This window comes from Dendrobium catenatum, unplaced genomic scaffold (genome assembly GCF_001605985.2).
Source record: "Dendrobium catenatum unplaced genomic scaffold, ASM160598v2 fragScaff_scaffold_390, whole genome shotgun sequence".
Classification (NCBI taxonomy): domain Eukaryota; kingdom Viridiplantae; phylum Streptophyta; class Magnoliopsida; order Asparagales; family Orchidaceae; genus Dendrobium; species Dendrobium catenatum.
In genome coordinates this window covers 7,458,151-7,481,785 of record NW_021318852.1, presented here as the reverse complement: position 1 = coordinate 7,481,785, position 23,635 = coordinate 7,458,151, and the positions used below count along the sequence as shown (strand labels likewise).

Here is a 23,635-nt window from a genome sequence, read left to right as displayed (position 1 = left end):
AAGCAGCCATTTTGCAGAGACATGCGTCGTTCTCTCTCTCTCTCTCCCACAATGTGCCAAAGAAGATTTGACTATTGTTTGAATAAGGTTACGATGTATTGATGTTGATTCTAAGATTGTTAATTTGTGTGTCAAAAATATTGCGAAAACTCTTCAAATTGATCAATTATGATGGTTCAATCTTAATATAATATTGTTTAGTAATTCGAATATGAATTGTTTGGCCATGTCACTTTTTTATGAATTTGCACGTATTAGTTGTATTATGTATGCAAATATCTTATTTAACTACGTCTGTTGAGATTATAATATTCGGGTCACATATAAAGATGTGGATTATAAAGAAATTGCTTAAGAAAATTAAGTCTAATGTTCTCATTGCATATTTTTAGGGATTTCCCTTTGAGCACTTCTTCAAAGCACCTAAACTATGATTCCCATGTGTCATCATTCATCAATCATTATTAAGGATGGTTGATAATGATGAAAATTATGATTATTCCTTTGTGCCCAACAATGAAGGGAGAATTTTACTTTCGAGATTATAGAGTTTGCATTAGGATTGGGTTGAATTTTGAAGAGTTTCCAATTGATGATTAGTTTAAGATGAAGATAAAGGTAGGATGGTTTTCAAAAGCTATTTTGGTGGGTAAAATATTTTTAAGAACACAAATAAAAAATGCATTCAAATAGTCTACTAACAAAAATGATATATGAAAACTTGTATTGTTCATCTTTATAAGTTGTATCCTCCCCAATTAAAAAAAACACAATGTTGCCTTCATTGAAATGATTAACATGATTGAATATTATAGTGCGTTTTTTTATATAGCCATGGGTAGGATATCTTGGGAAATGACACTAAAAGGGCTTAAGAGAAACATGGTGCATTACGAGAGATATACAACAAAGAAAATGCCTCAACCCAGTTGTAATTACATATGAGTACTATTATGATAATTGGCTTATGAGGTCATTTCAAATCTGGGAAAGAGAAGTGTTGAGTTCCTTGGAGAGGGTAAAAATATGTTGAGTTTAAGGGGTACCAAGGTATTCACAGGCAAATTTCTTTTTCACGGATCATTGATAAAATATATACGTATTTTTTTAATAATGCTTGTGCCTTAAGGTTTTTGCATATAAAAATTGTTTACTAGTTCTTTCTAACTCATTTTTTTATAAGGAGTTATTTATCCCAATCAGGTGCATAGAACTAATGATGAGGGTTTATTGTGTATACTCTCTCTCATTCTATCATAATTAGGATTATAAAAAAAAATCAAGCACCCCTACTAATCTTGGAAGAAATCCAGCGGCAACCAACGAACGAGCCAAAATCTAGCGACAGCCAGTTGTTGGTAAGAGATCCAATGGCATCTAACAAATGGGCAGAGGTCTAGTGACAGTCGGTGGTAGGGAAGAGATCCAGCAGCAGTCAATGAAAGGGCGGAAGCCTATTGATGGTCGATGGTCAGGAAGAGAAGCACGTGGAAGAATAGCTAATGCAGGAAGAGGGAAGCGATGGCCATCGGCGAAGAGGCGGACAATGGTCGGAATGTGGAAGGAAGAGACGGAGTGAACACGGAATGATATTTTTGTTGGAAAATTAGTATTTGGGTGGCAGTAATGTAATATTTAACTTTTGGGTGTTAAATATGTATTATAAATATAATAAAGTGGCATGTATGTAAATCCCCCAAAATATTTATACTAAAGTAACATATAAAAAATTCTTTAAAAAACTGTAACAAATGAAACCCTTTTTGGGATATTTAGGTCCTTTAAGACAAATTCACACACACAACGCATACATAAAGATTCGAACCCTAAATCTCTTAATTGAAAACCTAAACTTTCAATCAATAGGCCAAAATGAAACCTAAAATCCTAAATCCGTCTACGAAGATGAAAAAAAAAAGCTGCTGATACCAACCATTAGCAAGTTCCACGCGGGCTATCCGTACTCCAATTTTTCCACCATCTTCACTCTTCAGGACCATGGTGCCCGCTTGCCAACTACCGGTGACCACCTTTCCCTCTCAACTCAAGTCTCACACAGACCTTTACCGGCTATCCTCTCCCATCTCTTTTTTCCGTCACTTCCCCCCTCCATGGAACCTCCATAACACCGGCAATCTCTTGGCGGTAAAATATGTTAGAGAGCTAGCTGAACCGGGGACGGTGAAGTGGAGAACTAGGGTTTCCTTTTTACCCTCCTCTCCTAAAAACAAGAGTCGGGAGGATGTCAAGCTGGAACTGTTGAAGGCCATCGCGGAGCTCGATCGCGGCGCCGAGGCCACTTCTGAGGAACAGGAGCGCGTCGACCAGGTCCGCTTACCCTCTCTTCTTTCTACTATTCCTTTTGTGCGGAATTATGTTTAATACGAAGACCATATCTATGCTCTTTTTTGTTTATTGTAACATTAAGCTTTCTGCATGATCTGCTGGAAATGAGTGAAAAAATAAAGACATAAGTTCTTCTTCGTCATCAAATTTAGTATCGTGAATAAGTTGCTGAATGGAAAAGAACTAGAAAAAAAAAAACGAGTTTTCCAGGATCAAAACTAGCCCAAGCAGAGCACTGCGCCTGGGCGAATGAAATAAAAAATAAACAGCTGAGGGCAATAGTCTCTGATAAGCAGAAAGGCAATTACCGATGCTCTGTTTCATGTGAAGAGCCAAACATGGGTGAGCGAAGTGAACAAAGAAGATGTGGAAAAATGCCTACATGGCATATTAATACTAGCAGCCGCAAACACTTGAGATGAAGGTAAATAAGAACTCAACAGTGCATGCCAAAAATTAGGAATGGACATGGGCTTTAGATGAAAATAGAAGCACGAAAAAATACATGAAAACTTTTAGGTAATTTGTCAATTGCATATTAATTTTATTTCAATTGAAAATCATCAAGAATGCATGAATTTATACCCAATTTTGTAGAATATTAAGGAATAGCCCTCAACGCATAGCTGATGATCCATGTACTTTGCAAGAAATGAATGGTTATCTTCTTCCCCCTTCTGCAATTTCTCATGACAACCTTAATGGAAAGAAAAAATATGCTTAACCAAGGATGGGAGAGGGACCTTGTAATAATCACTTTATATATGCTGATATAAGGTATTTGGGCCTACACTAGGCTGCATACTATTGGGGATTTAATGAGATGTCAATTTAAGCCCTATAAATAAGCTCACCTAAATAAAGGGCATTCAAGAATTTATTCACTAAGTTAAATTATTAATTAATTGCATCCCACTTAATTACTTTTCTTTGCAAAATTTAAGCACTGCGCTATATTAATTTCATAATGTGACCATAATATTAAGCAAATTGGTTCATTTATATAGTACATCCAAACATGATTTGATCTAATAAAATAGCACAAACATTGAATCATACCAGTTGTTGCGACTTATAATAACACTAAACATATATATGACTATAAATGCAGATATATTTATTGATATGAATCACATGTTGCAGTGCAACAAGAAAGCAACAATCAAAATGTGATCGAACTTGCTGTTTTCATTTTTAGTCTTATTTTCTTTTAGGAAAAATACGTTAATCGTAAGGCATGAGAAATTTTTTTTGACTCGAACAACGAGTGCTTTCTCCACATTATCAACTAGTTAAGAAAACAAGGCTTCTACAATTAGAGGGCATTTTTCTAAAATTAGCATAAGCTATGAAACTTAAATAGCCATTTGAGAGTTTAAGGCTTCTTGATTAATAAGTAATTTCTCCAACAAATTCAAACTTCTTGGTGTAGCCAAGCCAACCAAAGTAGACATTTGTGTGTGACATTCTTGATTCAAAGCATCAACCAAACCTTTGAGATGCTCATTTTCATCATATTGAAAAATTAGAGCTAGAAATCTAATCTCATTAATTATTATCCTAGTTTTAATAAAAATAAGAGAGTGAATTATATTATTTTTCTTCAATGATGCAATCTCATTCTCTGAAAATTGGTTCTACTCCTCAATTGTTCTTGAATGAAAAGCTAAGAAGAGATCCCACACCTTCTTGGGTTTCTCAATTTCTTGAATTTTCATATGGTGCTCCTCATCCATAGCGACTTAAGCCTGTAAGCATATTGTTATTAATTTTGATTTTTGACTTCCTCCTTGTTTCCACATTATTGGGACAATCCATCAACATGATAGTCTCTAGGCCATCAATTATTACCCATAAGTATTAATCGATTAGTATTATTAATGCAATCCTTCCATTCAATGTAGTTGTTGTTCTACTTTTGGAGTATTTTGGCGCAATGTGATGGAAGATTCAAATGCCATGATCACAATTTGTAGTCCCAAATAGAATCCACAATTTTGAACATAAACATACTATTGGATATAGAAGGCAAAAGTTAAATTGAAGACTTGTTGCACAATCACCAAGCTTTGATAACATATTAAAAAAAACTCAACAAAACAAATTGCCTCATATCAAACCTAACCTAAACAGGGCATCATGCCTCAACTGAGAAAATGAAAAATAACAAAAAAGAAGAGGAAGGTCTCCACCGAACAATAAAGTGATTATGTGCAAACATTGTTTAAAATTGCGCAATATGAGACTCGCCTTGAGGCCCGCCTCAGTGCAATTCTAGTGAAAAAAAGCCTCGAGGCTTATGCCTCAAACTTTTTTTATGAGGCTTGCGGCTCAGCTTGGCTGAGGCCCACCTTGAGGCACGTTACACATCGCTGACTTGAGGCTTACGCCCCACCTTATTTATATATATTTTTATTAAAACTTACCTAAATCCTAAATTAAAGCCTAGAAAAAATCAAGCTTTAATGCACACCCAAGCTGTAGCAACTTCCTCTCGATTGCCTTGACCTCCAGCCCTTCGTTTTCTCCATAGTCAACATCATCGTAGCTGCCAGGGATCACTTGAAACTCACACACCACCACCACTTCCTCTAAAATTTTAAGAGTAAAAATATTTATGAAAGAGAAAGATGATTGAAATAAACAAAGAAGCAAATTGGGAGACATTGAACTTCATAGGATGAGAGAGGGGAGAGACCAATTTATTATTAAAGATGATAACTCAAATAAAAACCTCCTTAGTGATTACAGTGCAAATGAAATCTATATTTTTGTCATCTATTTCAATTTTTTGAGGTATTTAATGTGGATGAGTAGGAAACCGAGAAAGAAGGAATTTGGAGTTAAACTTGATATTATATGATACTTTTATGTCATTTATATATTCAATATTATTTTTCTTTTATAATATTTGAATTTTAATTTTATTTCATTTAATTTATCACTTTCCACTTTACGTGTCTTGTGCAATTTTTTATTTCATATGCATGTCAATCTATTACTTTATAATTCAATTGAGAAAGGTCACATATCATTTTTTAACATATTATTTGGGTATTATATAAAAAATAACTTTTAACATTTATTTTGACTAAACACAATTTTTTGATTTTGAGGCTTACGCCTCAAAAAACAACTCAATACCTAATTGCGCAATTTTAAACCTTGTGTGCAAAAATACTTGCCTCCAAGCATAGGAGAATTAGCAGCCACAAACACTTGTCGAGAAACTGAACAATACATAGGAAAAAAGGAAGACAAGGCATTGGCTTTAATGGAAAATTGTAGCACTAAAATATAGATGACATACTTTAATTAAACCACAAATTAAAGAAATAAAGCAAAATAAAATTTAATTCTTATCAAATAAAAAAAGACATGGAAAATAATTATTTTAGGAAGAATTATTATTCTAGGAATAAAATTCATTAACTATTGATAATGGAAAGTTTCAGAGGTTCAGTTACTGGTTAGTTTCAAGGGATTGTAACAAGGGTTCCGTTACAATCGATAACGGTAAGTAGCATGTTATTGTATTTGTGGAAATAGCAGTTCTTTTACTGTAGTACTTACGCCTGCATAAGTAACGCATTTTAACCGGATGCTAAATGTATCTTTCTTAATCCTTTTGTGTGATTTGATCAGTTATATAAATAAATTTACACTTCAGTGGTTCCATTTGTCAGCCAAGGAGAGACAACCTTTCACTTTTATGTTCCCTGTACTATTACCTATATCTTAGGCTGGTATGACCAGCATCATTTGCCTATCATACATTCTTATTGTTGTTTCTTTTACACTTAATTCGTTTATGTTGACCTTACAATTAGGGTGAATGCACGGATCCAATTGGTTGTTATTGCACAATTGAGACCTGTACTGACACCGTTGATGTGTGAAAAAAAAACCAGGAAAAGAAGAACAACAATTTAGAATTTGTAATTTCAAGCCTTAATGACACCACTAAAGTGCCCAAAGACAAAGAGATGAAGGCTAATAATCTAGAACTAGTCAAAGCAAGTATTCTTTAAGGCTGAAGATGTTTCAGAGAGGAATCTTGCTACAGATTTCTGGACCAAGAATGAGGAATTTGCTGTTATTGGTGGTCAGAACAGGTTGGCAGTTGCTTTCTTGATTGATGGAAGAAGAACAGCAGCAACCAGGTCTTTTTGGAAGGAATTCTGCACTTTCTAGTATGCTGGAATGGGGACTGGTCTGCTGGAAAAGGTATTTGCAGCGACAGGAACTGCAGGCCAGCGGGAGAGGAGGAGGAGGAGGTGGTGCTGCAGCAATCAGGCTGGCCGGAAGAGGGCTGTTGCGGGCTTCCACATGCTGGAAGAAAGGTGGATGAAGGCTGGAAATTGATGTCTGTCGCTGGAAGGAGGCTGACCGGCGGCTGGAAGGGAAGAAGGGTGGTTAGGCCACCACCTGGAGGAATTCCAGGATACTGGACACTAGAGGATTTCTGTAGCCATGCTACTAATTCTCCAAAATCTAAATTCTCTTGTTAAGGACTCCCCTCTTATAAGCTTTTTTTTTTTAAAAGGAAAGAAGAGTAAATAAAAAAAAATAAAGGGTAAAAAATAGAAAAGAAATAAAGGTAATAAACAAAAAAAAAGGAGGGTTGGGAGCCGGTTGGTTGAACCGACCCCCTATCAGCGCATGCATCATGTACTCCATACTTGGAACCTGACCGCTTCAATATCATTTTTTGACTAGCTTAATTTATCTTAAGTATCATTTGAATCTGTAAAATGATTTAGCAAGTTAAGTGAATTATGAGTCATGCATGGTTTGTTTGCTTTTAATTTTTATTTTTATTTTATTTTATGTAATTATGATCCCAGATCAGAATGTATTATGGATTAGGCTAGTTCACAGAACATTTAATGGGCTATGCCATGCCGTCCAACACCTCATAGTTCTAATGCGTGCACCCTCTTGCATTAACTTATTGGCCATCGTTTCAGATGAAGTTACAACTCATGCTATTGTGAGTGGTTGAATTGATTCAGACTAGGCTCTGGTAAAATAACCTACCAATCAAATCATTTTATTATCTGATCTAAATAATGCCAATTATATTTAGAATTTTGCATAAGAAAACTAATTCAAGCATTTCACTTAAATAATTTATAGGAACTACAGCCCAACATTTGTATTTCTGAACGATGAAAATGTGTTTTTCCATCATCTGCTGGCCCAAGCAGCTTTAATAAAATTTTAAACCCATAAAATACCCATCATATGAGGATTTTTTTTTAAATTATATTTAAGGCTTGCAAATGGATTAAGTGAGGTGTTTGTGATCCATTATTTTGATTTGCTTTGGACATTGTTTCACCTGTGAAATATGTAACATACCAACATGAAATAGGCCTAGGTAATCATAGGTGTATTTTTTTAGTGCTAGTAATTGTAATTTTATAAGTTTTCAAATTGTTTGTAACTATTTATTTATTGATTTTTAATCTTGAATGTTCCCTTCTAATTTGTTTTGTTTAATACGCTGCAATACTAGTACCATCAGTGTTTTATTTTTAGAATGCTTATTATCTGTCTTCGTCATCAACATCATCCACCTTATTAGCTTGTTCTCTGTTGCACTTGCTGAAAACGTTTCATACTATTTTCACACTCTGTGATCTCTATTTCATCATGCAAAAGTTCTCTTTTGAAAGTGTTCCCTGCTTCATGACATTTATTTTTCATCTTTGGATATCTTTAAATCTTTTATTGAACCATCTAAATGAATAGATAGCACGTGAGCTTGAGGCAGTTAATCCAATTACGGAGCCACTCAAATCTGATTTACTCAATGGAAAATGGGAGCTTTTATATACAACTTCCAAGTCCATTCTTCAACCCCAGGTACTGTTATCTATAGTTCCATATGATTTTAGTTTATTGTTTTGAAAGTGTTCTTGTTTAACTAAAAATTAATTTCATGTTTTTTTTTTTTTGCTTTTGTTTTTCCCCCCTTTTTTAGATTTCAACGAATATATATCAAGCAGGAGTGTCAAAAAATTTCATTCACTTGTTAAGCAAAACATCATCTCTATTACCCATTCAGACTGTTGCAACTTAAAGAAATTGAATCCTGTGGACTATGACAGTTTTTTGTTTTTTGTTGCATCATGCAGAGACCCAAAATTTTTCGTCCTTTCGGGAAGATCTATCAAGCCATCAATGCTGATACATTAAGGGCTCAAAATATAGAAACTTGGCCTTACTTCAATCAGGTAAATCTTTACATTTATTTTGATCAGTAAGTATTACAGGAATATTTACTTGTAAACACGTATCTATTGTAGTTTGACTTCATGTTTACATTTTTAGGTTTTTGATCCAAGTATGTTTCATTTCTTTTCTTGACGATGGGGACAGTTTAAACTATCCATGATCTTTCTCTATAGTTTGTCTTTCAAATACGAAGTTTGCCATTGCAGGTAACTGCTAACTTAGTACCTCTCAACGCAAGAAGGGTTGCTGTTAAATTTGACAGATTTAAAATTGGTGGATTGGTAGGTGACTTTTGTTTTTAACCTACTACAATTATCTATTCTTGGCAGTTCTTATTTCGGTTAGTTTTTCAATTTCTGAGAAGGCCCTTTTATCATTCTTTCAAGCACGGGAAGCTCTTTAATGTTTTACTTTTTGCTTTTCATGTTTCCTGCATCCTTTACTTTTGAATACTAATTTGTAACCAGGACTTAAGTCTAAATATAAATAATTGGGCTAATCAAACAAGTCAGCCTATGTTTGCCTCATGTGCACTTTATTCCATCGTCGGGTGATAATTATACACTTGATCTTAAATTACCTACTATATTCTGTCTAGAAACTAATAACTGAAATTGCTAAAAAATCCCTGTACATCTTTGAGCTGGTATACTCTTATTCCCTCCTTGGGGCGGGGGAGGTTTTCTAGGGATAGATGAACACGCCTGAATTTGATAGGAAGTACTTGTAGAGCTCGAGTATTTCCTATCAATCTTTGGAAAACAGCGAGCTTTCTCCACAAAATCCACACAAAATCACAAAAATAGCAGATAATTTGTATTACTTGATGAAAGTGAAACGGAAAATAGCAAGATACACTTGATCCTCTATTCGAGAGGAGGATCAATCTCTCCCAAATCTCTAGACGCCGCTACAGCCCAAAGAAAACCTAAACCTAAGAGATCTCAAATTTCAGCCAAATTCAAGATGCCCAAATCCTAGGAAAACCAAATATTTAATGCATACAAATCAAAAGGAAATCCCTAAACAGTCCCTACATTCAAATTTTCCTCCCAAACCCCTCAAAAAATCCTTCCAAAACATTCCCCCGAAACATGCGGCCTCCGTTCGGTGCGTAAAGGTAGGCAGAGAGTTCCGCCTGTTTATGTGAGCCGGTCCCGTCGGATCGGCTGACCGGTCCTTCTAACAGAATCTTTGGAAGGCCAAATATTTGAAGAGATAAAAATGCCCCAAAATGTTAGGCATCCTAGCATACTTGCTCGGTATTTTGAGGATGGTTTGCATTTTGACCTTTTGGTGAATTTTTCGTAACCAATCTTTGTGTTGAAGAACTGAGTTGCACCAAATTACTTAGATAGATTAATTAGGAAGCCATTTAATCAAATATTATCTCTTTTCCATTGCTGAATATATCAGTAAAAGATAAAAGCTTAGGCCTGAATGCCGTCTAATAATATATTTATCATAAAAACTTTGAACTATTTGACTTGGGATTAAACTAGATGCTTTCACATTCCTAAAAATAAAGTGCAAAGGGCTTACCAGTGCATGAGCTTCCTCCGTTGGGTTAATGGGGGGTTGATAATTAGTTAATTCATTTTTTTTCCTCTAAATAAACTCAAGAAGCCTTTCATCCTTCACGGCGTTATCTTTCAATTGCTTGTTTTCATGATTCAAATATAGCAAGCATCCAATGTAGCTGTTAATAGAGTAATTTGCATTAACAGATACCTATAGTGGCACCTGGAAGAGCGCGTGGGGAGTTAGAAATTACATACCTGGATGAAGAGATAAGGTAAGAAAGCTTTTGTGCTAAATTTCTTTAGCCTAATTTTAGATGGCATGAACCTAAGCCTCATACTTAATTGAATGAAGATAAAGTCATTTTACTTTATTTCGATATGTAATATCAATCAGTCTCCTGTTGAAATACGTATGATTTAAAGTTCTCACTACTCATATTTGATAAACTAAGAGTATCTGGAAGCTGCTCTTAACTAATTAAAAAAAAAAAAAATCTGTGAAGTTTGATTAGTAGGAGATTTTGTCTAAGCATCGGCTTTCTATGTGAAAGCTGTTGAATTATCATTCATTGCATCTACAATAAAGGCTTCTCTTTGGAAAATTAATCTTCTATAGTCGCTCTGTTTGATAAGTAAATTCAAATGCAATGCATGGGCTTCTGATAGTTTATAAGAACTGCACTTAATCTACTGGTCATTAATTGTTCCATATAAATAAATTGCACGCTTCAATTGAGAATTAAGCTTATGTTCTTCTGTAAGAATTGTGTCATTTATGTTTTCTGCCATCATCTTTTACAAAAGAATCTTTTAGAAAAATTGCACAATAAACATTTAAATCATGTCATGTATACTGAATTAATAATTCAAAAAAAAAAAAAAACTGCTTTGATGTGGCATACTTCACTGATTTATATATTTATCCAATTATTTAAAAACATTTCCTGGTTGTAGGGTTTCTAGGGGTGACAAGGGAAATTTATTCATTCTGAAGATGGTGGACCCAGCATATCGAGTCCCAAGTTGATAGTTCATGGAAAAATTTACGGAGATTTTTAGTGGCTGGATTCTACTTTATTTATAAATTGGGCATCTAAACATAAAAAATTAAATAACAAATTTATGTATGTGTGATTCAATTGAGTTGTTTAGAAGTTGACAAATAAAATTGATAGTTTTGTTTTGATCTTCAAGATTTACATAATATTGTTATAAATAAAAATATTTTACTGTAATTTTCTCATTTTATTTCGCTGCCTACAACTATGGTTGATCATAGTATTTGTGATGTATAGAAAGATCACATGTAGCTCTGCGACCGAAGCAATCATTCCTTTGATTCGGTTTCTCTTGCGGAATGTCAGCTGTTCAGCCGTGAAAGCATATGATGGTATCTGAATGATTTAACAGTTCCTTTGATTTTGTTTGTTTTTATATGCTCCCCAAGCTAAGGAGAAGTTTCTATGCAGCTTCTTGTTAGTATTTGCATGTTGGAAATTGGAGTGGGAGGAAATGAGGGAAATTTTAAAAAATCAGATCAATGACTTGGCTTCTTTTGGGATGACTTTCTTGTTGTTTCTTAGAGCAGCTTTTAAAGTTTGAATTTTTGTACTAAAAAAATATTTTAATAAACAGTAAGAAAATCATCCCAAATGAAACCTTAATATAATAATCAATCCATACACTCCTCCCCTTCCTTTTGTCTATGGGCACCCCAGGGTATCGGGGAGACATGTGGTACCTTCTTCTTCGATTGTAGGGAATCCCAATAGAAGTAATCAGTCCCCCACACCCGACGAACAGCACCTCTTTCCCTCCTCTCATGTAGGAGAGGAAATCTTAGGAGAAGAATCTAATTTCCTCTTCTTCATGAGCATAAATTTTGATATCCATTCTTTCAATTACACAACCCTTTTGAGGGCTCAGCCGCTCACAACTGACCTTGGTGCTTGCACAATCTGGCTCGTGCCACTTTAAGAGTCTCTTACTCTTTAATGTTGTAGACCCACAAGCATATGTTGGATCTACTGAGGTAACCTAGTGCCTCAGCTCCTCCAAGCTATTTTTGACGAGGGATATAATAGCTCATCCTCAAGCATATGTTGGATCTACTGAGGTAACCTAGTGCCTCAGCTCCTCCAAGCTATTTTTGACGAGGGATATAATAGCTCATCCTGTAAAGCACTCGAGCACATGTAATTGAGATGCGTCATCGTGCATACATCCTATTCGATGCAGTTTGATTGTGTCTTAGCAAGGTAAAAGGGTTTAACAGGATCGCTTTACTGCAACTCTGTCTCTAGGTCTTCTAGCTTCTAGCTTATTGAATTGATTGTGTACATTATGGTGGGCCTTCTACTTTATCACCACCTCACAGTAGCTACTCTACAATTTACCACTCAAAGAAGTCGCCTTGTTCATCTCGTAAGAAGCTACAACCACCTTCCCACCATAGGTTGATAAATTCAAGCCCCACCTAGCCATGCCTCCTAGAACATGGAAGAGACCCTTCTCTAGATCTCACATCACCTAGCATAGGTGAAGCAAATCACCTCCCCTTTGATGTCTTGCCAACTTGAATGATTTGAGGTTTGTGCTCATGTTAGACTATACCTCAACAATTTTCTTTAAACCCAATCATTGATTCGTCAAGTTATCGTCATAAGTACTCTCGAGAGACATGGTTGACTTAATGAGCGTTACCACTAGCTCTGAAGAGTGCATCTCTTGTTCCATCACTACATTGACATCCTCCCGAGGACCTAGGGGAAGTCACGGCACCATTGTGTTCCATCTCACCATCCAGATCATTGGGCTGCATTGCATATTCGGTGCATTCGTTGGGAGCCTCATCATCGTGGACGTCGTCACCTTCTGTAATGGTGAGTATACTCACCTCAAGCAAAACTTGTACACAATTTCAGAACCTATTGATGAAAGATAAAGATTCTTCTAGTTTTTTCATACAACTTGATCGATATTTTCACTTTTGTTTTGAATCGCAGGGCAAAAGGGATCTCTTTGGTGATAGTGGGTGGTGTGGTGTAGTAGGTTTAGAGGATAATTTAAAACTCTTAAGAGAAAGGACCTCTTTTGGTGGTTAACCTTCTTTCAATAAATTCATAGTTAATATATTGACAGTCTTAACTTTTCCATTATTTTAAGAGTGCTTAAAAAAAGAGAACTTTAGGTGTTTATTTGAGATTTAGGCTTCGTTTGGAATGGCTTTCTCACTGCTTCATAACGCAACTTTCTAGTACAAAAATTAAAATTTTTATAATAGAAAGCTGATTTAAGAAGCAGAAAGAAAGTTGTCCCAAATGAAGCATTATTGTTGGTGATGATGACCAGAGGCAAGCATAATCTAGTGAATATCTCTAAATTCATGAATTTGATACAATTTTAATTGTTGCCTTGGCATCTCGCTAGTAGTTGATCTGAAGAATCCCTACTAGAATAACCTCACCAGAACATGGTTGATAAAATGACTTCCACACTAGTTAGAATTAATTTATAGTAATTTCTCTGTCTTGACCAACAGTAGTGAAAAAAGGTAGATTCCTACAGATTATAAGAGAGGAAGTACTTGGCTTCCCATTACCTAATCAATTAGGCTTCATCACGCTCTACTGGTGCTGCTCTATTGGCCAGGGAAAACTTTAATCCCAGTCATCAAAGTTATTGCTTCATCCACTTGTATGACTTCATACTCGTTAAGAGGTAGGAATGTTAGCCCCTTAATGGAAGTTATATGAGGCTTCCTATACTGTACTAGTAGGTTGATTTTCCCTTAGGGCACACACTTTTACTTAAGTTTCGTTTGGGACGGCTTTCTCATTGCTTCTTAAAGCAACTTTCTAGTATAAAAGTTTTAATTTTTAAATTAAAAAACTGTTTTAAAAAGCAGAAAAAAATCGTCTCAAACGAAGCCTTAAAAATAAACGAACCTCAATATCACAAGACCCTTTCAAGATAGATTGATAGAATCAGGTACTTGACCTCATATGTTCCAATAATATGGTTGGTGAATTGCTGTGAGCTAACATGGAGTGCCAACTTCTTAGTTCTAACTTTGACAATCCAATATAATCAACACTTCTTTACATGTGATGATAAGACCTTGTAGGCTTATGAGTATAGCACCTACACTGCTAGCAATTTCTTCAAAAGCATCATATGTGTGGAGGATCAAAGCTTCATAAAGTTGTGTTGGGTACTATAGTTTTAACCCTTTAGAGTAGACTCAACAATTTATTTGCTAGAACTTGTGCTTTGATGGTTGATGAGGAAGGTACTCAGGATTATACTCACTAAGCTATATTGACTATTTTTTTAGCTACCAGAATAACTAATGCTTTTGAGGAACTTAGCAGATGGGCCAGCCAATGCAACTGTGATTATGTGGGCTTGAAAATATGACCTCTAGTGCAAGGCAAATATAATCAGTGCAAGAGCCAATTTTTTTTTTTTTTTGGGAACAGGGTATCTATCCACTGCCATTTCAAAGGGAGCGTTTGGCGGCGTAACTAATTCCTCGGCGGAACCTAACGAGGCCACCCACCGGCATCAGACCCACACTTGTTTTGTCCCACTGAAGAGGTGAGGCCGTAGTAAAGGGGATTCAAATCCGGGATGGGGGGTTCCCAACCGTGCTCGGCTGCTCGCCTACCAACCACCCTAAATCTCGGTGGGTAAAAGCCTACTTTTCAATCAATAATATATTTGTCTCGAGTCTTTTAAGGCATGGTTAATATTGTTTAATCGGTTGTTTCCTTTGCTCTGCTTCTCGCACCGACACTAAACAAACCATAACATTATACACTTTAAAGTGTAATAAAAAGCTTCCCTCAATCGAGGATTATCAAAGGTTGCCTCACACTCATCCACTTAAAGGTTTTATACTTCCTTAAGTGTTCTAGAAAAATTGGAGCTCTCAACTCAATTGCCCGAGGAGTGAAGTCATTGAGCCCAACAAGCTTATTTGTTAAAATTTTGATGTATTTTATGGATTGCAAGGGAGGAGCTTCAATCTAAAGTAATCATATCTTGCCAAATATTGCACTAAAAATCATTTGTTAAATTTAGCTTCTTGTTTAATCTCATTAGAGTGGCAAAAGTTTTTGATAGATTTGTGAAGTGCTCATCCGGAGTCCATGCTTTTTGGGCTTTCTTTTTGGTATCGAAATATTTTGCTTATGAGTTTTTGATAGGTGGATATCATGTTCTTTGACCCTATCATCATTATAATGTTACAAAATATGCCATTATCAGTAAGAAATTTTATCTTCTCCTTATTCACTGGATGCATTTTAATTTGGTGATACCTTATAAAAGCATTTAAAAAGCTTAGGTTAGAGTGGCTGACTTCAAAATCCATTGAGGTGGCTATGTAATATAGTGGATATGAATTCTTTGAGAAATAATCCTTGACAATTTTTAAAGCCACTGTGTTCATGATTTTTCACTTAACTTCTTCACCATTACTCCTTCGAAGCTCACCCAGAGTATTTGCCATTTCATATGAATGCAACACTGATCAACTTCTTCGCTTCCTCCCATGGGCGGATCCCCACTCATTTCAGAGTGGGCATTTTAATTTAATGTAGAAGAGGGGTATTTTGTAATGTAGAAGTAATAAAAAAAAAGTAGAAGAGGGGTATTTTTGGAATTCTACCACCCCTCTCAAATTTTTTTTCTCTAATATGACACATCTCATGTTGTTTGTCAATCCATTCGAATTCCGAATGTTTCCTCTTCATGAATCGTGTGCGCAGCCTTAGGCTTTTGACATTCTACTACAGCCTTGCGGCCTTTGCGAAAAGACTCCTCTCTTCATTGTTTGTGAAACGCCTCCTCCCTCTGGCTAAACCCTGAGCTACCGCTCAAGCCGAGCCAACCTGTAGGTCTTGCTGAGGTCTGTGCAATTCAAGTTGTACAGAGAAGCTCCAGTGCTCTACCACCGGGTCGACAATCGAGCTCGTATGATAAACGAGCTCGAGTTCGAGCTCAACCCGACTCGACTCGAAAGCTTATCAAGCTACTCGATATAATTATATATATTATATTTATAATAATATTTTTTATATATAATAATACGCATCACATGCGTTGGTGCTTCTCAAACGAGCTCGATCTCGAGCTCGAGCAAAATTATTTGTTTTTTATTCATACATAAACTTTCAAAAAAAAAGTATGATGTATAAAAAAAAAAAATTATTAAACTATTTATATGCAATTAATAGAATAAATATAATAAAAATTGACATGTATACTTATTTAAGATTATTTTAATAAATAATATATAAAATATCGTCATCCAATTTAACTCTTTTTGAGTCTAGTGTAAGTTAGTGATACTTATATTTTGGCCTATTGGTTGAAAGCTTAGGCTTCCAACTAAGAGGTCCAAGGTTCGAGTCCATGTTTATGCGTTGTGTGTGTGAGTTTGCCTTAAATGACCTAAATGTCCCAAAAAAAAACAGTGATACTCGTAATATGACTAATATTTGAGTGTCGATAACCTGTAACAATTATCTACTTCTTCATTTCTCCTTATTTTGTTTTATGTTCTTCATCATCTTCCAACTATTTTGTGATTAGGGAAATCTTTTATTTGGCATCTGCTCATCTGTATATCTGGAGAGAGAGAGAGAGAGAGAGAGAGAGAGAGAGAGCGAGCGAGGCAGGGAGGACGACAGAGGGAGAGATAGAAAGATCCGAACCCCGTTTTCGCTGTCCAGAGATCGCGATCGTTCGAAGGGGAGAGGGAAAGGGCAAGGAAAAGGGGAGCGGCGCTGACTTGTGTTTGTTTTCTTTCTCCGGTTATGGGGGATGAGCCGAGTACACGTCTGATGAAAATGCCCAAAGAGGGAGAGCGCATCCTCGCCCCGAGCCGGCGGCCTGACGGTACCCTTCGTAAACCCATTCGTATCCGCGCCGGCTACATAGCCCAGGAAGAAGTAGCAATCTACCAGTCCAAGGGCACCCTTGTAAACTTCCACCCTCACCTCATCTCCTTTTTATTCATTTTTCCGTTCTGAAAGTTTGCCTTTTTCATTATCTTCTCTCTTGTGCGGCATAATGTAGATGAGGAAAGCGGCGGAATCGCTGGTCCCTCCTGGTTACGATCCGGCGCTGGATGCGAAGCCGAAGACCAAGTCTGCCAAGAGGAATGAGCGGAAAAAGGAGAAGAAGCTCCAGGTGAGTTCTTTGCGTATCATTGGTGTGAATTGGCTTGGAAACTTTAGATCTTGGTTTAGCATATGGTCTATTACTGGAAGATTACATTGATTAATCTGGGCATATTCCGGGTGAAATTTGATGTGAAATTGGATATTGGTCTATGAAATGCTATGTTCATGGGTAATGATCCATAACAACTTTCAAAATCTGAGAAAAAAAGGAAGTGTGCTTTCCTTTTAGGGTGATTTGGGTGGTACCAAATGCCTTCTTCATTGACACAAAGTGCATGTGACTAATTTCATCATGTTTAGATTTGTAAGTAGAATGAACAATGAGGTAAAGTAAATTCATTACCTTTGAACGTTATTCAAAATTGTGCTGAATGCTAAAACACCACGAGAAAATTCATTTGATCAAACATAGATCTTGATACAAGCATATGAATTAGAAATTTCCGGAATTGAATTTAGGATCATCTAAACTTTATTTTCCAACAAATTTTATCAACAAAATGAAGTTAATATCAAAGAGATGAATCAAAAGAGTCCAAGATCACCTAATTTTGATGCCATTAATGCATTTGCATGCTTGAAAAATATTATATGTTCAAGGGGGAATCAACTTAGACTATTTGATGAAGTATTCTGATACCTAGTCAAAATAAATAGAATATCTTTCTAAAAAATCGTATGCTGATTATGGAAGATTATCTTGTTGTATGTATTGATCGGATGACGATTATGCAACTTGTTGGGACGATAGGGAAAACAACTCGACAGCTTGGAGTATGAGATTTCTTGCCAATCTAATCTCATGTAGCTTTTTGTTGACTTGGCTAATAAGCAAGGCATAACATTGTCCAACTTATTTGTCACCTTAAGTAGTCTTGGAGGACCGAGATTTGATTTGATAACTTATCTATGCAACCTTGCAAACCTAGGCAAGTTGATAAACATGTCAAATCAGAGTGGGTTCGACGAGCGAATGAGGTGATGCTGACCATAATGGATTTGACTGATATATAACTTTGGCGTGGTGGGAGGACCAAATGACGACATGGAAGATAATTTGATGGATATATAAACTATTGAGCTATTCTAGCCTTCTTAGGTGCCTTGTCATTTAGGAGGGTGATCTCTTATTGACTTGGTCGAAAGACAATGCATGACATTGCCTAACATGTATGTTGTCATAATAATCTGGATGGATCGGGAATTGACTTGATAGAAAATTGATGGAGGGGGTCCTTGTAAGCCTATTTAGATAGCCCATGAAATGGCATTGGCGAATTTAGTCGGTGGATCATACTTTTGGATAAATTTTATTTTAAATTTTGAATTATTTGTGATTATATTTGAATTTAATTTGACTTTGTCTTATCGTATAAACCTTATTTTTATATATAGGATATCTAATTTCATGCAATTAAATGAAATGATGAATTAGTTCAGATTGAATCTACATATCATCTCTTCTTTCTCAATTCTCCCTCTTCTAAGACTTGATTCTCCTTCTTTCTATCTTGTTACTACCTCTTCTTTAATTATTATCCAAGCCCAACAATCCGTACGCACTTATGCACCCCACTGATTTGAACCCATCTTCTCTTCCACGCCATCTTGTCAATTGGAAATTGTACACATCATTGTTGCCACTTACTTTTTCTTTGCATGCATGATCTATCATGGTCGCTTTATCAACATTATAATCGCCACATCTCTCAATTGCTCAGATACTACCCCTTGTGTCTTTTTTTGTGTTTCCTAATTGCATTGATTTTGCTTATCCATATGTAACACATTTACTAGAATGCCCTATCCCTTGACATCAACTACTCGATTTGATTGACAAATGTACTATTTGTTTATTTCTCTCCTTCGAGTCACACTTGCTTTCCTTTTGCTATTTCTTGTTTTACATAGAAAACACCAAATTATCATTGGAATCCAACATCATTTTACATCAGCAATAGCTTAGATTATAATTTTTGTTAAACATTAATCTTAACCTTTTTGAATTTCTTCATTTGTTATTAAGACGTCAATATGGTCAAATTATTTAAGATCTGTAGCTTATTAATATAAATTTGACATAATTGCACATCTAAGAATTTCATACTTATGAACATTCACTATGGATTGTTTTTCATTTTTATTTTTTATTGTCTTGTTTCATCAATGTCATCAACATCATCATATTATGAATTATATATTATATGACTTAAATCTAGATAAGGATAGTTGAACAAAATATCGCTTGAAATTTCTATATGACAATTTTGAGGAAATATTCAAATATTTATATTATAAACGGTAAACCACTATCTTGACTTTTAAAGGTTAAGTCACCTATATCAATTTCAAAAGGTTAGACATCTATATCAAAAGTTAAAAAAAAATCCAATTGTTATTTTGAGATAATCTATAAAGATTATTATTGTGATAGTCCTTACTTTGCAAATGAGTAAATGACATTTTGATGATTAGCCTGTTGTTTTGCAAATGTTTAAGATTGAACCCGAGATTTTATCAAAGATTTTGCTAGAGGTCATGATTGCACTAAGTTTTAGGAACCTTTGATTACTTTTATTGTTTTTGAAACCCTACAAAGGGAAATATAGGTTTTTTTGTCATTGCTAGCTCCTCTGTTGATGGATTTTGTCTAGTTACATATGCTACGAGATGATTGTTATATATAGTGCCAAAGTGTTGATTTGTGATACTATTGCTACCATCACCATGCAACTGGAGTTTTCTATGGGATTGTTTTGAGGAAGATGTACAATGCATTGAAACATCCATCCAAAACCTTTTGATTTTGTTTTCTATGTTTATTCTATATATGTTTAATATTCAATGTTGTTCATTAAGCAGTTTCTCCACCTCAACTATATCAAACTTTTAATTAAAGGCCTTTTATGTTTTTTTTTTTTGGGAGGAGGATTTTTGGGCCAAGTGGAATCGATGCAGTACATGAAATTATATTTAGAATTTATTTCATTTAAATTAATATTATATGACTTTGTTTTTATTGAAAATAGGTTTAGTTGTACTTTTGATTAATATTTGGTTTTAACTTTGAATCATTTAGGATTAAATGGTGGTATGCTTGAATTCAATTTAATTTGTTCTTATCAACCTTATTTCTAGAAATAGGATATTTAGGGCTTGTTATAGAATCAACTGATGAATACATTAAAATTGAATTTTTTATCTTATCCTCTACTCTCCCCCAACTCTCTCTTTCTTGTAACTCTTTGGTGATGTTGCTTGTGTGGATTTTAGATCACTGATGTGATCCTATTAGTGGATGGAGGGCTCTCCTAGGATGCTTAAGAGTGTAAGGCTATGTTTGGTGGAGTTTAAATTTTAGCGGAATTAGGATTGGGAAGGAGTTAATAACCAGCCAAACCAATTCTAGCAACCATACATGATCTGGAGCCATAGATTCTAACCCTTACAACTTCTTCTCTAAAAGTCCACATGACATGAAATAAAAATCAAATTGAAGGTTAAGAAATCTAGTTATGGTCTGGAGTATTTGATGATTTATGGTGATGCTGTGTGCATGGGCTTTTAATCAGTGATGTGATCTAATTGGTGGATAAGGAAATCTCCTAGGATGCTTAGGAGAGTAAGATTATATTTGGTGGAGTTTGAATTTAAGTGGAATTATGATTGGGAAGGAGTTAGTAGTTGACCAATCCAGTTCCAACAACTAACAAGGATCTGGAGCCCTGGGTTCTAATCCTTACAACTTCCTCTTTAGAAGTCCAAATGACATGAAATAAAAATCAAACTGAGAGATCCTTTTGTCGTGTATATCTTCTAGTGAATGAGTTTAATTTGGTATGATTGGAATGATCGGCATGCTAGGTGCTTGCACCTTCACGGTTATGATTTTCCTAGGAAAATTTATGAAAAGAGAGTATTATTTTACGGTCAAAGATTTATATCTTCAAATTTGACCAAAGTTGGTGGAGTAACTCTAAATGTATTTTGTTGCATTTCCTCGCTTGGTTTGGGCATCTCATGCTTTGTTTGTCACTTTGAGCTGTCATTATGTCGCAGCAAGAATGTTGCTTTGATTCCATCTTCATTCAAATTAAGGGAGGAGAACCTAAAGCTCACCCAAACCAATTCTTTGATTTCGAATAAAGGTTGGTTGTTAGAAAGTTTGTAGATAGTACTAGGAAGCTTATAGAGAGTTAGAAGCGTGAACTATGTATATATATACACATATAAGAAATTGATTTTAAGGATTTACACAAATAAGGAATTGATTTTAAGCTTACAAAGCTGATTACATCTCGTTTGTCGAACTCGCAACCTGTTCCAGCAAAATGATCACTCCTTGTGGTTATTCACGTCCACATGAACGGCCGTGTTCTGTTCATGTTTCTCATATAAGGGCCTAACATTTGAAAGAGCAGAACACCTAAATACCTAATGGAGGACGAATAGAGTGCTGCCTTTGTCTTGAAGTTGTATTAGTTTTTATTGGCCAGACCAGAACCAAGGAATTAATTCTTATTAATAGAATACAAATGGTTTCAACTGGCTCTCGGGCTGTATTTAATAGTGTTGTCGCCATTGCATGTTTTGAAATATCAGAAGCATGCATAAACTGCCATAGCTTTGTCTTTTAATAATTGTTTTTGTGATGTTGAAACAGTATAAAAGTGGCTATTCAGTAGCACATTGCGCTGCAACGTTGGCTTAAAACATCAAAACAATCTGTCGTTGTTGTCATCTCCTTTTATGAAAATATGTTGAAGCATCACGTTCACTTTGTAAGGTTAGATGTTGGCAGAATTTGAACCATTAATTTCATTCTATTGTCAGATCAAGTTAAACCATGAACGGGCAATGCAGCACCAAAACGTGCACTTACCCTCCACTCCTCCGTGCACATACAGACACGGTAGACACATTAGCAAACAAGAAAGACAATAGATTTCCTAAGCTATTTTTTTACCTTTTTTGGGTTTCTTACTATTGATATGTGGAGGTCTGAACAAAAAGAATGGTTTGCAGGCTTCACTTGCTACAGCAGACAAGGGGAATAACTTGGACGTAGAGGAAGCTTTAGAGAGAATAGCTGAAGAGCCTTCTGCGGCTCTTCATGATAGGCAAGATGCTGCAGAATCAATTACGGAGGGGATAAATAATCTTTGTGTTTCTCTATCAAAAGAAACATTGGAAACTTCAAAAACTGGAGAATGTTCTGGTGCAGATATTGATAAGAGAATTCGAGCTTTAAAAAAGAAGGTACTTTCTTTTGCTTTTGTAATTTGTTGTCTTTTTGAATTTTTGATCTTTTAGTAAACTGATCATTCAAATGTTAAAAATCAATAAAAATCTCGCACAAATGTCTTGATGCGGATAGACTTGAGGCGAAGCTTATTTCTGTCATGTGTAACTTTTTTGGATACTCGTGTTTCCTTAAATTGAAACTTCCAATAGATTTTCAGTTTTTTTTAAAAAGATGGGAAACTTCATCCCAATGTTTGGAGGAGGGTCTTTGTCTTTGGCCTGCAACTATGGTGTGCAGAGTTACAAATTGGTTACTGTTTCACTGCAAAAATAAATATATACTTCTTTTCTTCTTTGGCAAACATATGATGTTATACAATTTGTTCCATATCTCCTAAATCTTTATTTTCACTGCTGGATAAAGGTCATCTTATATATTACTGTATAAAACTTTCAAATCTGCTACCTCCACCTATATTGTGTATCGTCCTTGTGGCTCGTGACTTCAACATTGGAAAAAAAATATGTAGTCGACATTATGGCGGCAGTAGAAGCCTTTGAAAGAAGCAGTAGAAGGCTTCTAAGTGCTACGGTCTGGACAATGATGAGGAAGCTGAGGAGAAGGAGACGGTAAGGCTCACAGAGATCCGGGAAATCCTTGAAGTTAATTCCCTTTTTGTTGAATATTTCTTTTATTCACTTCAGTGTTATATTTTTATCTTTCTTTTGCATTAAATTTCCAAACCATATATATAGTATTATATATTATAATGTTCTGCTTGTGAAGAAGAGGCTCATTGCTTTAAAAGTTGAAACAGAGAAGAACAGTTTGCTTCATCCTCTTCGAATTTGCAGTATTTTGTCTCATTAGCCCACATAAAAATGAAATGAAACCAGTTTTAATCTTTTGCTTGAGATGGATTCCTGTCAAGCAATTTCTTCCTTGCTTTTTTTTTGTTTTGGGTTTTCGTTGTTTAACTTTCGTATTTCAGTTTCTTATACAAATGAGACATCATCTTTGCTTTTAAGTTAATTTAGCTCCAAACTATTGCAAGTCCTGCCATTTCTCTATCATAAAGTTTTAGT

General features: G+C 35.3%; 2 protein-coding genes across 2 annotated transcripts in view; both read left to right on the top strand.

The window, feature by feature from the left end:
* Positions 1-1,900: 1,900 nt before the first annotated feature.
* On the top strand, positions 1,901-11,355 carry LOC110106219 (probable plastid-lipid-associated protein 4, chloroplastic). The gene is made up of 6 exons (XM_020836021.2): positions 1,901-2,328; positions 8,104-8,217; positions 8,490-8,588; positions 8,796-8,870; positions 10,317-10,384; positions 11,067-11,355. The coding sequence occupies exons 1-6, from the start codon at positions 1,999-2,001 to the stop codon at positions 11,137-11,139; spliced, it is 759 nt and encodes a 252-aa protein (XP_020691680.1). The 5' UTR covers positions 1,901-1,998; the 3' UTR covers positions 11,140-11,355.
* Positions 11,356-16,731: 5,376 nt separating this feature from the next.
* LOC110106203 (partner of Y14 and mago) overlaps positions 16,732-23,635 on the top strand; it is a 9,151-nt gene continuing 2,247 nt past the window's right edge. The window contains exons 1-3 of the mRNA XM_020835993.2: positions 16,732-17,101; positions 17,199-17,312; positions 22,331-22,564. Of these exons, the coding sequence (XP_020691652.1) occupies positions 16,937-17,101; positions 17,199-17,312; positions 22,331-22,564 (513 nt within the window). The 5' untranslated portion in view covers positions 16,732-16,936. The remainder of the gene's footprint in view (positions 17,102-17,198; positions 17,313-22,330; positions 22,565-23,635) is intronic.

Bases quoted from the DNA above. Each gene is read 5' to 3' on its own strand.
- LOC110106219 (XM_020836021.2), top strand. From the start codon at position 1,999: ATGGTGCCCGCTTGCCAACTACCGGTGACCACCTTTCCCTCTCAACTC. The intron at 8,589-8,795 runs GTAAATCTTTAC...TTGCCATTGCAG, and splicing joins CTTGGCCTTACTTCAATCAG to GTAACTGCTAACTTAGTACC. The intron at 8,871-10,316 runs GTAGGTGACTTT...TTGCATTAACAG, and splicing joins GATTTAAAATTGGTGGATTG to ATACCTATAGTGGCACCTGG.